The sequence below is a fragment of the Bubalus kerabau genome, chromosome 2, assembly GCF_029407905.1.
Source record: "Bubalus kerabau isolate K-KA32 ecotype Philippines breed swamp buffalo chromosome 2, PCC_UOA_SB_1v2, whole genome shotgun sequence".
NCBI lineage: Eukaryota > Metazoa > Chordata > Mammalia > Artiodactyla > Bovidae > Bubalus > Bubalus kerabau.
Window position 1 is genome coordinate 116,410,876 of NC_073625.1, and position 17,951 is coordinate 116,428,826.

At 35.9% G+C, this 17,951-nt stretch overlaps 1 protein-coding gene across 2 annotated transcripts in view; it reads right to left on the minus strand.

The window, feature by feature from the left end:
* The window catches only part of OSBPL11 (oxysterol binding protein like 11), a 92,068-nt gene that overhangs the window by 41,872 nt on the left and 32,245 nt on the right, over positions 1-17,951 (minus strand). For both annotated transcript variants that reach the window (XM_055568488.1, XM_055568489.1), the window contains exons 3-7: positions 14,800-14,975; positions 13,901-13,980; positions 12,191-12,367; positions 3,361-3,562; positions 862-1,007 (exon numbers count right to left, since the gene is read on the minus strand). In XM_055568488.1, the coding sequence (XP_055424463.1) occupies positions 862-1,007; positions 3,361-3,562; positions 12,191-12,367; positions 13,901-13,980; positions 14,800-14,975 (781 nt within the window). The remainder of the gene's footprint in view (positions 1-861; positions 1,008-3,360; positions 3,563-12,190; positions 12,368-13,900; positions 13,981-14,799; positions 14,976-17,951) is intronic.

Here is a 17,951-nt window from a genome sequence, read left to right on the forward strand (position 1 = left end):
AACCATAAACCACGCCTGACTCTTGACTCAGTAATTTTAGTTGGGAATAACTTAAGAAATAGTCTAAATAAAGTGGAGAAAAAAAATAAAACAGTAGACAAAATGATAGAGCATTATTTATAAGAACAAAAAAAAATAACAACCTAGACATTCAATAGCCTACTTCAACCTTTAAAATTTTTAATTATATAGGCCAGAATAACATATAAAAACACTTATGAGAAGTATCAAGTAAAAAGAGCTTAAAACAAAACTATCTATGTAATTATGATAACCATAAAAATAAAATATATAAACTCAAGAAGCAAAAAACCAGTATGATATGTCACAGAGGTAGAACTAAGAATAGAAGAGAGCCTGTTTAGCTTCTGGGAAATGTGCAATGAACATTACTTTACTAAAATATTAAACTCTAAGACTGCGTGCTATTTTAAGTAGACTAACACTTTTAAAAATTGGTTTGGTACAGTGCTTACTATCAAAAAAAACCTTAATAGCAAACTTTTAAACTTCATAGCAAACACCTACTAAATAATGTTAAATTAAGAAATCTATGAGATAAATATCATGCAAATAATCTTCCATTAGAAAAGCTGTTTTCCAGAAAAAGAAAAACATGTAAATTTTAAATACATTTATATAAAGCAAAAGTAAACTAAAACTAAGAAGGACACATAATTTAACCTGGAAAACACAGTATGTACAAGTTTTACACAATAGAGCCCTTCCAAAGCCAATGCAGTTCAAAGTAGAACAACTCTTAGAGTGAGCTCTCTAGAGTATGCACATCCTGACAATGAAAAGGTGCTTTTCAGCAATTCCTAATTTTTACTCCAAAACTGTATTTTCGTATTACCTTACCCTTGCTAATAGTCCAGATTCTGCAACACACTGCTCTTCTGGGACTGCCACTGGCTTACTTTGCTCAGTTGCAAAGGGCTGGTCAGCTCCATTTTTATAGTGGTTTGATAATGGTATCTTTGGTTCTAACCATTCGATTGTCGTTCCTGATGAAGTAAGAGAAAACTTTCGCTGAAACTTGCTCATAATCTGGAAAGTTCAGCAAATGTGGATTTTATTAAACGATTTTGTTTTGCATCTACAAGGCTAAAAGCAATTCAAAACCTGTTAAGAGACTCTGCAAGACAGTGACTTGTATCTCATTAGCATGAGCATGACGATTGGTTATTTTACAACAGAGCAACCTGCAACTTGAAATCAGATAGCATTTAAGTGAATCAACCCTGAATAGGAGTGAACTCACTTCCTGGGAAAATCTGAATCATTAAGTGTATTCTCACCCCAATAGTTGACCTTTCTGCATGAATCTTGACCCTCTAGTGATAAGAAGTATGCAGTTAGACTTGAGGAAATCACAATTACAGGAATAGCCTGGGATTGTGAAACAGTAAAATCTACTTCAATTTGGGGTTGAACCTTATTCTCAGTACCAATTTTCTAACCAATCAAGATAACCCCACAATCTAATTTAAGAATTGCAGATCCATGTCCATTATGTTTTTTTTTCCCAATCATATAAAAAGGCTCCATATACTTTTAAACTGAAAGGTTCTTCTACTGAATAAATAATAGCTGACCTAATGAAAGACAGTGGTCACATTTAGAGACTTGTCATCTTCTCAGTTAATGACTCAAATGTCTCTTATTACCCTCAACTAGTTTAACAAAGTGGATTCTATGCCTAATCAATAATGGAAAATGTTCCATTTGATTTCAGAGGCTGATCTAGGTTTCACAGAAGCTTGGTTATACAGTGCTACATTAAGGGATACTCAGACTACTACACCAGAAATTTAAAAGGAGTATGGAATTTACTTAGTCTATAACAAAATCCTAGACTTCAGTAGAGGAATAAATTACAAAGTACCTACCAGGCTACCAGAGCATCTTGCCTTGGCACTTAGTTCAGATTCACTAAGGGGGATTCACAATTGGGGGAATGCCCTGGATAAGTTCATGGGGCCTGTTTCAAAATTCCAAAGAAATGAAAGCTCTTTGTTTCTACTTTGATATGTTTATTTTTAATATCAGCATCTAGATTCCCCTACTTCTTGAAATAAGATGCACATAAACACTGAATTTAAGAGATTTGTTTTAAGAGATTATTCACAGATATTTCACAGATGATTCACATAACAAAATTCTTTAACAAACAAATCATCTGGTCTCAGGGTCCTTCTAAATCAGTTCTTTCTAAAATATCTTTCTTTCACAAGCAAGAGGAGTTCATTGAATCAGAAAACAATGAGTGTTGGGAAATACTAAGTTACTACTATTAATTCATTGTGATGGCAGTGGGGAAATTGGGGCAATGTTGTTAAAGGGTACAGACTTGCAACTAGAAGATGAATAAGTCCTGTATATCTAATACACAGCAGTGAATGGAGTCAACAGTACTACAGTAAATATTTCAAAGTTGCTAAGAGACTAGATCCTAAATGTTCTCATTACAAAATAGGGAATTCCTTAGTTCCAAAGGTTAGGACTTGGCACTTTCACTGCCAAGGCCCAGGAAACTAAGACTCCACAAGCTCTGTGTGTGCATATATGTGTGTGTGTGTGTGTGTGTGTGTGTTGGGGGTGGGGGGAGGGCAGGCCAAGAAGGGGCAGAGAAAAAAAGAAATGACAATTATGTGATATGATTGGGACATTAGCTAACACTCTGGAGGCATATAAATACATAAATGTGTTAAATCAACACTTTAAACTTGCATGTCAATTATATATAATGTCATTTTATATGCACTATGTCAGTTATATCTCAATTTTTAAATGAGTTTATTAATCTCATTTAATAGAAAAACTCATTTTTTGTTATGCAATAACAAACAATGCAATAACGCTGTTTTCCCCAGTAAATTAATTTCAACAAATAGGTGCTCTCAAATACTAGATGTATATCTTTATTTTTCAAACTGAAAGGTGACTGATAGACTTTTATATATATGTATCTCAACAGGGAAATAGTGAATAGTGGACTAAAGCAACCAAGGAATGATTCCAATGTTTCTGCTTTGATTGATTGGATAGAGTAATGCCATCAACTTAAATAGAAATACAGAAGATGTAAATTTTTAATTCAGTTTTTGACAAGTTTAATTTGAGGTCTCTAAATGAATATTTAATTATATGAGACCTAAAATGGTTTTAGATTTGAAAAAGGACACAGTAAAAGAGACTTTGCATAACATTAGTATGATAATAAAAACCAAGAAGCTAGCTGGTTTTCTGTTTGTCTTGTTTGATTAAGATTTTCTGGAGCAGAATTACAAAGAATGCAGTTACTATTTCCATGTTTTGACCTGCAATGTTCAGTCCTACCTTTAAGCAATAACTTACCTGAAGGCAATGAGCCCTTCTGATGTGATGCATGCTGTAACTGGAGAATATGAAAGCAGTCATTTAAGCAGTTCATAGTTGCCATGGAAGTAGCCTTGAGCATTAAGAGATCCTGGTCCAGGGAACTAAGATGGCCAGAAGCAGGAAGGCATTCAATTCCTCTAATTAAGTCTCTTTGTTGTCCTTCAGCATGAGACATCATCTATGGAAAATAACAGTTCCATGTGTCTCACTCACGATCTCTGTATAGCATGTATACATACAGTTGCCACTTTAATTACCATATTTTGTATAATGTGTAACATACAATTGCATTTTTAGGATATATTCAGCCTAGAAATCTATTTTAAATTTGTTTGGCTATTCTCAATAAGCATTTAATAGTGCTACTCAAAAAATGATAACGCATAAGTAAATCTCCAACATATGCTGACTAAAAAGAAGCCATACCCAGAGAAGCACATACTACTCGATTCAGTTCAGAAATTTCAGACACAGGCAAAATAAATCTATGGTTTATAGGTGAGGAAACCTCTACACATTAGAAGTCAGGATAGTGAAGAGAGTGTAATGATGAAGAGGCATGAGAGGGTCCTCTAGGGTACTGGTAATATTTAATTTTTTGATCCAGGAGGTAGTTACATTAAAATTACAAGATGCACATTGTGTATCAGGTTCTTTTATACAAGGATACGTGCTGAGAAGGTTAATTAAGAACTGGGATGGAGACCAAGGGAAGGGGGCCAAACAGATCCATTAGGTTTACCACTGGTCTAATGAAAAGAACTTCCATGATTAATTAAACAGAACAGAAAGCCAGATAAGAAATTATAGACAAAATTCTACAATTAGTTGATACATAAGCCCCACATATCCAGAGACAATCCCCATTCATGCTTAGAGTCCTGCTGTAATTATGTCTAAACCTGTTACAGCTTGAAGGCCAAATTATATACTTACCCTATTTCTTCATTTTACAAGAACTTCTTCTTGTATGCATGAAATTAGAAATGGGATTATATATTATGGGATTATATATAAATGGGATTTATATTATGCCTCTTTTGCATCTCCCACTGATCTAGGGTTCCTAACTATAATTGCTCTTCTCCTCTGTTTCTAACAATGCTATAAGCAAATACTAAGTTTTATACTTGTCAGATTTCTTAAACAAGTCACAAATGCTAGTAATGCTGAGGGAAAAAATTACTACTCAAGTATATCTGAACCAAGATGAATTTATTACTTTCCAGACAAGGGAAAACTGTCCTTCCAGAACAAATCAAATAGCTAATCTTACGTAAACTTCTTGGGGACATACAACATTCAAGGATGGGTTGACTTTACAACAAAAGTAATAGCGTGGAGGAAGTATGGCCTTTAGGGACTGTCTAACATTCAGAAGGCAGCATAGTGAAACAGAGTTGCTAATGACTGAAGTGAGTGCGTTAAACAGGCTCCAATTACTTGCTAAGAGATTCAATCTAGAGCCAAACAAGAGACTATTTTTCACTTTCTTCTTTGAACTCAAGAGAATACAACTTCTTATTCTTAAAACAAGAAAAGCATTTGAAAAACTGGACATTCAAATTTAAAAAAACACCTATTCACTTGAATACACTCTTCAGAGAACACAAAGGAAAAAAAGATTATGCATACTTTTCTATATTATAAGCCAATAAAAGTTTAATAAAGGAAAAAATCATAAGCAGGATATTGACAATATGAATAATCAGCTCTCACAATATAACATTTAAGAAAAAAAGTGTTTCTTTATACAAATGGCCCAAAAAAGCCACTTTGATATTGTAAGTGAAGAGACCTAAGGACTTCCCTAGTGGTCCAGTGGTTAAGAATCAGCCGGCCAATGCAGGAGACATGGGTTCAATCGCTGGTCTGGAAAGATTCCACATACTGCAGAGCAACTAAGCCTTGAACAACTACTGAGTCTGAGCTCTAGGGCCCTCAAGCCACTAAGCCTGTATGCTGTAACTACTGAAGCCCATGCTTTACAACAAGAAAAGCTTCCACAATGAGAAGCTCCCACACCACAACTAGAGAGGAATCCCCGTCTTCACAATTAGAGAAAGCCTGCAGGCAGCAATGAAGACCCTGCACAACCAAAAAATAAAATAAACAAATTATAAAAAAAAATTAAAATAAAAAAGTGAAGAGGCTTAAGAAAGTGATGCTCTTAACTGGAAAAAATAAAATTTAAATTATAATTAGAATGCAAATGTTAAAATCTGAAAATTCCCTGGTGGTCCATTGATTAGGACTCTGTGCTTCCACTGCAAGGGGAACCAGTTGGATCCCAGAAGCTGCATGGCATGCCCCCTTCCTCCCGCCAAAGAATAAAATTTGGTTATGGTTCTTTCCAAAGCAAACAAATGGGCTGACCATATATTTACAATGAAATAGAACTGATTCTATGAAGCTGTTTTAGTGACTGTTCCTGACAATAGTAAAACCAGTTCCTTCAGAATGAAAAACCATCATGAAAGCTGAAAACTTGCTTAATCTGTGTTTTGCAGCTAGGTATGACAAATACGATGATAATGAACATCACTTATGTGGCATCTAGTTTGTCTGAAAATCAGATGAGAATCATGATTTTATTGCTTGTATTTTAAATGTGTCTCCCTTACTAGACTGGTGATGTTAGCTTCTCCCAAGGCAGAGCATAGTAACCTGCAAGAAGCACGCACTGATTAATAGAGTGATTGATGGACTGTAAATTAGTAATTTATTGTAATTAGTAAATACTAAAATAGATCACTTTAACACTTCAGTAATAAATTCACAGAGCCACAATATGACTCGATTTTCAACAATCAGTTGCTTTTGCCAACTGCTACTTCATTTATTGCTGGACTTACTCATGGACTTTGATTAAAATACTCCTTTCAAACTCACTTTGAATTATATCTTTGCATTATAACCAACTGGAGCTAGATCACTATAGAATAGCAATTCTCAAACAGTGCTCTCCAGATTCTTATGGGGCTCTTTTCAGGGGGTCTATGGAGTCAAGATTATTTTCACAATAATTCTAGGAAATTAATTTGCCTTCTTCAATTGGTGGCATTTGCACAGATGGTGCAAAAGCAATGGTGGGTAAAACTGTTGGTGTCTTAGAATCAAGGCAGTTGATACAACAGTGTCACGATTGTATTCTTCACTGCCATGCACTTCACCCCCATGTAAGCATTGGGGGCTGGGGAAAAGACAGCCAATTTTGTTAAGAATATTTCTGAAAAATCAGTAAAAATTATTAGTTTTACTTTATCCACTCTTGAGTACACATATTTAAAATTGTCTATATGAAAAATGAGAAGCACACTTCTACTGTACATTAAAAAAAAAAAAAAATGTACACTGCTGCTGCATACCAAAGCACTGTGGTTGCCCAAGGAAAAGCACTTGTGAGACTGAGTTACAAGTTGAACTAGCAGTTTATTTTCACAGATCACCACCTGACATGAAAGAACGTGATTATATTGGTTGTTCAGAAACACAGGTGACAACCTGGACTTGGGAAGGGCATCTGAAATGAGGACAGTTTTGTGGGATCTGATACTATCTCAGCTAAATGGTGTCAGAACTGAACTAAATTGTAGAACACCTAGCTGGAATCTACCAAGAATCAGAGAATTACTTAGTGTGAAGGAAACCCCCACACATTTGGTGACTGGAGTACAGAAGTATGGGGTGTTATAGTAGCATAGAGGAGAAACACAACAGTGTTGTTTTTCCCTGACAGAATGGTTGCTAATAACTATAGCTCTTCAGGCTTGGGAGTATGTGGTAGACATCCTTTCAAAATTAAACAAAAGGATTTTTCACTTCAGAAAAACAACTGACAGCATTTGTTGCCAATTATAAAATATTCTAGGAATCAGCGAACTAAAATGGACTGGAATGGGGAATTTAACTCAGATGACCATTATATCTACTACCGCGGGCAGGAATCCCTTAGAAAAATGGAGTAGCTATCATGGTCAACAAAAGAGTCTGAAATGCAGTACTTGGATGTAATCTCAAAAACGACAGAATGATCTCTGTTCGTTTCCAAGACAAACCATTCAATATCATGGCAATCCAAGTATATGCCCCCATCAGTAATGCTGAAGAAGCTGAAGTAGAACAGTTCTATGAAGACCTCCAAGACCTTTTAGAACTAACAACCAAAAAAGATGTCCTTTTCATTATAGGGGACTGCAATGCAAAAGTAGGAAGTAGAGAAATACCTGGAGTAACAGGCAAATTTGGCCTTGGAATATGGAATGAAGAGGGCAAAGACTAATAAGAGTTTTGCCAGGAAAATGCACTGGTCATAGCAAACACCCTCTTCCAACAACACAAGAGAACACTCGACACATGGACGTCACCAGATGGTCAACACCGAAATCAGACTGATTATATTCTTTGCAGCCAAAGATGGAGAAGATCTACATAGTCAGCAAAAACAAGACCAGGAGCTGACTATGGCTCAGATCATGAACTCCGTACTGCCAAATTCAGACTTAAATTGAAGAAAGTAGGGAAAACCACTAGACCATTCAGGTATGACCTAAATCAAATCTCTTATGATTATACAGTGGAAGTGAGAAATAAATTTAAGGAACTAGATCTGATAGAGGAGAAGGAAATGGCACCCCACTCCAGTACTCTTGCCTGGAAAATCCCATGGATGGAGGAGCCTGGTGGGCTGCAGTCCATGGGGTCACTAAGAGTCGGGCACGACTGAGCGACTTCACTTTCACTTTTCACTTTCATGCATTGGAGAAGGAAATGGCAATCCACTCCAGTGTTCTTGCCTGGAGAATCCCAGGGACGGGGGAGCCTGGTGGGCTGCCGTCTATGGGGTCGCACAGAGTCGGACATGACTGAAGTGACTCAGCAGCAGATCTGATAGAGTGCCTGATGAACTATGGACGGAGGTTCATGACAATGTACAGGAGACAGGGATCAAGACCATCCCCATGGAAAAGAAATGCAAAAAAGCAAAATGCCTGTCTGGGGAGGCCTTACAAATAGCTGTAAAAAGAAGAGAAGCGAAAAGCAAAGGAGAAAAGGAAAGATATAAACATCTGAATGCCGAGTTCCAAAGAACAGCAAGAAGAGATAAGAATAGAGAATGCCAGAATACCAGACCACCTGACCTGCCTCTTGAGAAACCTATATGCATGTCAGCGATCAATGCAAAGAAATAGAGGAAAACAACAGAATGGGAAAGACTAGAGATCTCTTCAAGAAAATTAGAGATACCAAGGGAACATTTCATGCAAAGATGGGCTCGATAAAGGACAGAAATGGTATGGACCTAACAGAAGCAGAAGATATTAAGAAGAGGTGGCAAGAATACACAGAAGAACTGTACAAAAAGATCTTCACAACCCAGATGATCACGATGGTGTGATCATTCACCTAGAACCAGACATCCTGGAATGTGAAGTCAAGTGGGCCTTAGGAAGCATCACTACGAACAAAGCTAGTGGAGGTGATGGAATTCCAGTTGAGCTATTTCAAATCCTCAAAGATGATGCTGTCAAAGTGCTGCACTCAATATGCCAGCAAATCTGGAAAACTCAGCAGTGGCCACAGGACTGGAAAAGGTCAGTTCTCATTCCAATCCCAAAGAAAGGCAATGCCAAAGAATGCTCAAACTACTGCACAATTGCACTCATCTCACACGCTAGTAAAGTAATGCTCAAAATTCTCCAAGCCAGGCTTCAGCAATATGTGAACCGTGAACTTCCTGATGTTCAAGCTGGTTTTAGAAAAGGCAGAGGAACCAGAGATCAAATTGCCAACATCCGCTGGATCATAGAAAAAGCAAGAGAGTTCCAGAAAAACATCTATTTCTGCTTTATTGACTATGCCAAAGTCTTTGACTGTGTGGATCACAATAAACTGTGGAAAATTTTGAAAGAGAGGGGAATGCCAGACCACCTGACCTGCCTCTTGAGAAACCTATATGCATGTCAGCAAACAACAGTTAGAACTGGACATGGAACAAACAGACTGGTTCCAAACAGGAAAAGGAGTATGTCAAGGCTGTATATTGGCACCCTGTTTATTTAACTTATATGCAGAGTACATCATGAGAAATGCTGGGCTGGAAGAAGCACAAGCTGGAATCAAGACTGCTGGGAGGAATATCAATAACCTCAGATATGCAGATGACACCACCCTTATGGCAGAAAGTGAAGAGGAACTCAAAAGCCTCTTGATGAAAGTGAAAGTGGAGAGTGAAAAAGTTGGCTTAAAGCTCAACATTCAGAAAACTAAGATCATGGCATCTGGTCCCATCACTTCATGGGAAATCGATGGGGAAACAGTGGAAACAGTGTCAGACTTTATTTTTCTGGGCTCCAAAATCACTGCAGATGGTGACTGCAGCCATGAAATTAAAAGACGCTTACTGCTTGGAAGAAAAGTTATGACCAACCTAGATAGCATATTGAAAAGCAGAGACATTACTTTGCCAACAAAGGTCCATCTAGTCAAGGCTATGGTTTTTCCAGTGGTCATATATGGATGTGAGAGTTGGACTGTGAAGAAAGCTGAGCGCCAAAGAATTGATGCCTTTGAACTGTGGTGTTGGAAAAGACTCGCGAGAGTCCCTTGGACTGCAAGGAGATCCAACCAGTCCATTCTGAAGGAGATCAGCCCTGGGATCTCTTTGGAAGGAATGATGCTAAAGCTGAAACTCCAGTACTTTGGCCACCTCATGCGAAGAGTTGACTCACTGGAAAAGACTCTGATGCTGGGAGGGATTGGGGGCAGGAGGAGAAGGGGACGACAGAGGATGAGATGGCTGGATGGCATCACTGACTTGATGGACGTGAGTCTGAATGAACTCCGGGAGTTGGTGATAGACAGGGAGGCCCTGGCATGCTGCGATTCATGGGGTGCAAAGAGTTGGACAAGAATGAGTGACTGAACTGAACTGATAAAATATGAGCTTTAAAATGAAATTACAATTTTGGAAAACCTGTATCAGTCACCATAAGCTTGGCAGTTTCCCAATATTGAAAGCCTTTTCTGATGAAGTTGGTATGGATGTTAATGAATGTGAATTTTTGATATTGTATACCAGTATCTGTAAGGGCTGCCTAACTCCGAACTAACATTCCTCTAAATGACTAATGCAGTGTTACAAAATCGTGCATAAGTTAAACATCCACTCAATGTGCAAGGCAAACCAGTGTACTGTCATGAAACAGAACATGAAAAGTTCACTGATACATATTAGATTCCACACTGCATCTAACACTTAAGAAACTGTCACTGTCCAGTTTTACTGGAGTATCAAAGAACAGCCACATTTACCTTAAAAAGCTATTTTAATACATTTCTCTTTTTTCCCCAACCACAAAGTTTTTTTTCATATAGTTCAACTAAAGCTACATATTTGCAGTAAATTGAGTTTGCAATAATTGCTTTGAGTGCAATTATTTTGTTTGTTTGGGGGGAAAAATAGCTGTTTGACATAAAAATATGTTATCTATGTTAATATGTATGAATTTATTAATTTTTATTTTAAAATAATAAAACATAAAATTTAAAGGTAAATTTTAAAAACAAGCATTTTTTAAATACCTGTTTCAATTTCTAATAAGGTAAATATTGGTAAGTTTAACCTATATAAAGCAAAAATTCTTTGAGGTCCTCAATAATTTTTAAGAGTGAAACAGATACCAAGGCCACAAAAAGCTTGAGAACACCTACCGGGAACCATGGTCAGTATGGTAACAAAAGTTCTCTCAATGTCTTTGAAAAGAAAAAGGAAATACATAGTCTCAAAGAAACTCCCCAGATATTTTATTAACTACAGAGAAAAAGACAGCAACTTTACAGTGGAGGAAAGCTACTTTAACCAAGCAGAAGCTACCTTAACCACGAGATCAAGGTGAACATTACCAGTAACATACTGATATCATGAACTCCTTGATATAGGTACTGACAATACATATCTTCAAGGATATCTTTCCCAGAAATGTATAATTTCACTCAAATCTCAATTTCTTCACCTATAAATACAACCTAAAATAACCTGATAGAGGGAACATTCTCCCCAGCTTCCTGCCTTAAATCATTTGGGTGTGATTTATAATCCACAATCCACTACATAGGTATCTATGAGCTCTATCAAAATTAACTCAGTAAACAGCACCTGGATTATTAAGAACCTAACTGCATTCTTTATTTTTATTTTATTTTTTTAGTTCTACCAGTTTATTGCTACCAACCCGTCATCCTCCACCCTTATACACACATGCTCAGTCATGTAACTCCATGGACTGCAGCCCGCCAGGCTCCTCTGTCCATGGACTTTTCCAGGCAAGAATACTGGAGTGGGTTGCCATTTCCCTCTCCTGCATTCTTTATTAACTAGAATTATTTGGTACTTAGTTTCAAAGAGAATAAGGAAAATGGTGAGATAAGGGAACATCAAGGATTTAACTATTCTATCTTTGTGTGTTTGAAATTCTCTATTTACATGTATCAGTAAAAAAAAAAAAAAGTCACTTGTTTGATCACAGTCTTTCCACTAGGCTTAATAATCCTTTTATCATAAATTTTACATTAAAGGAGTCTATACTTTCTCTTGAAAGATACAGATTTTTGAAACATGACAGTGTACATAGAACCTAGCTGACAGACTTGCGGAAACTTAGGACACCTAAAAAATCAGGGAACTGTTATGACCTAAACATTGAGGCCCCCAGAAGACACAAACAGGATTAAAAATTTTTTTGTGACAAAATCAAGCTGGTAATATTATTTTATGCATTTTAACTTGATTTCAATTCATACTTACTTCTCTGACTTCCACAAGATGGTCTGGAGGTAAGTTAGCTCTTTTGCTCACTGATTGTAGTTTGGAATGTCCAACATTAAAAAAGGAAATGGTATTTTGACTTGGTCTCCTCTGGGATATAGGAGAATTACCACTAGATGCAAGTGAGAAGCTCCGTGACTTCAGAGGAGGATTATTCTATTAGACAAAGAAAATAATTCCTTTTTTAAAATTTAGGTAAACTCTCAACCTATAATATACTGGAGGCTTACACACAAACAGTTTTTAAAATAAGGTTAACCTCAGAATTAACTGTAAGAATAGTTCTGAAGATGGAAAAATTTAAGACCTTAAAAGTTTAAGAATTTCACACATCCCATAGTAAACTGGTAATGTATTCAGAAAATTAATTCCAGGTGTGTGCTGTCAAGAATTCTTTTTTTACATTAGACATATATTAAAATAACAAGAAATTTCTAATTTCAGATATTTAAACATCATGATTGAAGCAAAAAATATATTCAGCAATATTCAGTATAATAATTTTTCTAGTGTAACATGAAAGTATCTTTGAAACAAACTAGCACTTTCTGGTCACTGCCAATGATTAGAATCTTGCAGCAAGAATAAAGTTTTTTGCTGGATTTCTTAAAGACTGCAGGCCTAAATCACAACTTTAAAAAATTTAGCTATGGGGAAGGAACACTAAAAAGAAAACAAAAAGGTATGGAAATCCTTTAGCTCTGCTTCCCACATATTAATTTTTAGACATTTCTAACCTCAGATTTCAAGTACTAAGACCCTCCTCATCTTAAAAAAGAAAACACTTCAAATGAGATACAGAAATTATCTATAAACACATGAAAAGACGCTCAACCTTATTAGCCATTAGAGAAATGAAATTAAAACCACAACAAAATTCTACTTCATAACCATGAGGATGGCCATAATAATTGTTAAAAAAGGACAGTAATAGTATCAGTAAGAATGTGGAGAAACTGGAACCTTCGTGTATTGCTGGTGAGAATGGCAAATAATTTGGCCAATTTCAAAAACAGTTTGGCAGTTCCTCAATAGTTAAACAGACAACTACCATATAACCCAGTTATTTCACTTCTAGGAATAACCTAGAAAACTGAAATCATATTTCATACAAAAATTTGAACACAAATGTTCATAGAAGTATTATTCATAACAGCCACAACATGTAAACAATCCACATGCCTATCAGCTGATGCATGGATAAACATAATGTGGTATATCCATAAAAGAGGATTATTCAGTCTTAAAAAGGAATGAAGTATGATCCATGCAATGACATGGATGAACCTTTAAAACATTATGCTTATCGTAAGAAGCCAGACAAAAACAAACAAACAAACAAACACCACATACTGCATGATTCCATTTATATCAAATGCCCAGAATAGACAAATCTATTGAAACAAAAATTATAGGTTAGTTTTTGCCAGGGGACTGGGAAAAGAGATTCAAATAGGGAGTGACTGTTAAACAGATACGGGTTTTTTGGAAGGTGATGAAAATGTTCAGGAATTAGATAGTTGCAACAGCTATATAATCTTATGAATATATTAATAAAACCCATGAAATTGTACACTTTAAAAGGATCAATTTTATGGTATGTGAATCTCAATTTTAAAATGCAAAAAAATAAAGGTAAAAAGATCTTTCCCATTTCCGTGCATTAATATCATACATGAATCCACATACCTTGCCAATAGCTTCAGTGTGGTGTTGTGTACATATCTGAAGTCTGCTAACCCAATGTTGTCGCTCTTTAGCATCTGTGGCTGATAAAAAGTATCTACAAGTTATTTACTTTTTCATTTATTTTTAGAATACAATTAATTGTTATAGCATGAAGAACGGATCACTGAAAATCAGGGCATGTTCCCACTCTCCCTGACCAGAGCGAGGTAGGAAAAAGGCCAAAGCATCAACCTTGTTAGGTAACACCATAGCTGGATGTGGGTATTTCCTAGCGAGGATAAATGACATATAGCTCGGTGGGTAGATGGAACTTGACATGTCTTAACTTTCGCTTAAAGATATGCTCTTCTTCAAATAAATACCCTTTATTAAGCATTTGGTGTGTATTCAATATATTCTTTCAGATCTCTAGCATGATCAATTAGGATTAACATCATACTTTATGTGTATTAATTAAAAATAGAAACCTCTACACAAATTATATTTATCTAAACAGATGTTATACCTGAATACAAGCATTTTCATAAATCCCAGTTATGTACATTAATCATTAAAAAACACAAAGAGAACATATCAACTAAATTAAGAAAGGAAATAAAATACAAATCTGTGGAAGACAAAACATTTTTAACAAGTCAATGTTTTTAGATTTCTCAGTATTTCATCTATACAAATTTCTTAGAGGGGTCATTTTAAACAGACTTACTCACTGTGCAACTTAAAAGTCATTAATTAAAACAGATCTCATAAACCCTTAAAACAATTACAAGGTGTAGAATACTGTTTCTGTATCAATGATAGTAATTTCTATTTCCAAAACCTAAATGAAAGGAGGGAAGTATATCAACTTCTCAAGGAAGAAGAAAATCACACTATTAATTCTCATATTTCAGTCATACCTCTGAGTTTATATTGTTCCCCACTGGCAGCATTTACAGTGAAGGTGTGAGAGTCCTCATCACTGGGTGATATTACAGCTCCTGCAAGCTGCAAAGTACCTCTGGGTTTTTGATTTCTAGACTGTTCATTCACAAAATATTCCAACAGCCCAGCTTCATTGTTTAGAACAAAAAACCTGCAATAATTTTAAAAAAGGTCATACTTTTAAAATATTTCCCCTAGTCAAACTAGAGCAATCCAAATTTTAATCACATACTTTTGAGTTTTTGCTATTAAAAAAATAAAATTCAAAAGCATCTCAAGAAGTACTTAGAAACACTAGACTGAATTTCCTAGTAGTAAATGTTACTGAAGAATTGAATGAGTTTAATAAAAGATATAAAATCTTCAGCTGTGAAAGAGGCATTTAATAGGAATACAAGACAATGCAGAAAGGAAACAAAAATACAGTATCCTTCAGAGGAAGATTTCTCTCCAGAATTCATTAACAGACAGGGTAAGTTCCCAAAGACAAATGGTAGGGAGAGTTTTTATTTAAAATTCACTGGGAACAAATCAAAGCATGAGCTCTGGGATTAACAAATGCTAGGTAAGAAATGAATATGATTTAAGATTTAACCAGTGAAATAAACAATATGAATAATGCCAAAGTAGCAAGACTTTGTGAACACATTATTAAATAGGTCACAACTAAAGATTACTTATCCTGTTTTAAAATGAAAAGGCTGCAACTAGAGATGCAGAACCATAAGGAACTTGAAACTAAATGATGATATAATGAAACACACTGGAAAAGAATTTGATGTTCTGATTTGGTTTTAGATTAACTACTTTGGGAAATATATTAATTTGGATTCCAATTTAAGTAGTACAATAGTTCTTTTCTTTAGGAAAAAAATCTAAAAAGTTTCTATTCCAAAAAATTAATGTTTGGGTTTAGAGTAATTTGGTATTCTACATGTTAATGCATTCTGTAATACATCCAGACAATTTGATCCAGTTCAAGTTCCTAAAAGATACTGTCTTAAGCAACGTGGCAACTATATCAATCATACCAAACTGGGAGAGAATGCAATCGGCCTTTTATTAAGGGAAAGAAAAAGAAATAATGAGAAGCAAATAAGAGAAATTGAAAGCAGCTACCTGAAAAGGGAGCTGGGAAAGCAAGACTATTGTTTTTCTCATTCATTTTTAGCATGCTTGTGACTTTTAAAGGGGCTTCCCTGGTGGTTCAGACAAATCTGAACAAACAGACAAACAAGAAATAAGGAAAGGAATGAATGAAGGAAATAAGGAAAGAAATCTCTTTCTACTAGTCTAAGCAATAAGCCCAATTATTCCAAACAAAGAAAGAAGACTGGTCTCTTCTAAGAAGTCAATTCAAAGAAAATTTAGAGAACAATGTTGGAAATCTCAAGTTACTGGGAACATGTATTTCTTACCCCAAAAGCATTACCACAAATCTACAACATGGGAAGCACTCACCTAGATATACAAAAGTAATACTGAGGAGGAACTGGTAAAATGATAGAATTGAGTCAAAAACTGATTACCTAATACCAAGATGATGCTATGAACCCAGTGGCACCAATAACGCACTGTATGCTATCTTTCATTATACACAAATTAACCCAAATGTTCTTCCTTCACCCTTTCTCTGGAGATGTATAAGATGTGCAGATTGGAGATGGAGAGACAATTCACATAGTAAGGAAACTGAAAGCTATGTTGCCCAGAAGAGGACTAGACTCTTGATTATAGTATTCTTAGCAAGCTGGTCTAACCTAGGAGCTAAAGAAACATAGAAAAAAAGGCTTAAGATTCAGCATCTTTCTTTATATGCTGAAAAGTCACCACATTGTTAAAAAGAAAAATTAAATAATTATTTATTTTGTGCAATTTCAAAATAATAAAGACTGCAAGTTTGAGAAAATGACTAATCCTCAGAATAGCTGACAACTTAAAAATGAAGTATTTTGGAATGGAACTTTAAAAAATATTCTGACTTGGAAGTATGTCTTATGATAGCAATAGCCAACTTCAGGGAAGATTTCGGATGGAAAGACACGCATATGCTTTGTGCTGACCATCCTAGGCTTCAGTGCTGACCATGTACAGAACTTCTGAGTAGGAAGAGATCTCCTCTTCATGAATGCTAATTCAAAGAGAAAGGAAGTACATTCAAGAGAGGGTCTTGCTGTTTCTTAGGGTACCACATTCCAAAACAAGCCATTTATTATTTACAGAGTATGCTCATGCTGAATTTTTCCAAGCTTCTCTAAGTTGCCCTTAGTCAAACAGAAATAGATTGCCAGGAGATCACCCTGAATACCTGGCACAGGTACAGTGCTTTTGTTACTTAAGCTTTATCCACACTTCAGGGACCAAGTGGCTAAGTCTACCAAAAGAACTGAGCTCTAAGCCTAAGTTCCTTTAACATGGTCTTAACCTTTTTGTAGGTGCCCAATATGCTACTGGAGATCAGTGGAGAAATAACTCCAGAAAGAATGAAGGGATGGAGCCAAAGCAAAAACAACACCCAGTTGTGGATGTGACTGGTGATAGAAGCAAGATCCGATGCTGTAAGAGCAATACTGCATAGGAACCTGGAATGTGAGGTTCATGAATCAAGGCAAATTGGAAGTGGTCAAACAGGAGATGGCAAGAGTGAACGTCGACATTCTAGAAATCAGCGACTAAGGACTGGAATGGGTAAATTTAACTCAGATGACCATTATATCTACTATTGTGGGCAGGAATCCCTTAGAGAAATGGAGTAGCTATCATAGTCAACAAAAAAGTCCAAAATACAGTACTTGGATGCAATCTCAAAAACGACAGAATGATCTCTGTTCATTTCCAAGGCAAACCATTCAATAGCATGGTAATCCAAGTCCATACCCCGACCAGTAATGCTGAAGAAGCTGAAGTTGAAAGGTTCTATGAAGACCTATAAAAACTTTTAGAACACGTAAAAAAGATGTCCTTTTCATTATAGGGGACTGGAATGCAAAAGTAGGAAGTCAAGAAATACCTGGAGTAATAGACAAATTTGGCCTTGAAGTACAGAATGAAGCAGGGCAAAGGATAATAGAGTTTTGCCAAGAGAACGCACCGGTCATAGCAAACACCCTCTTCCAACAACACAAGA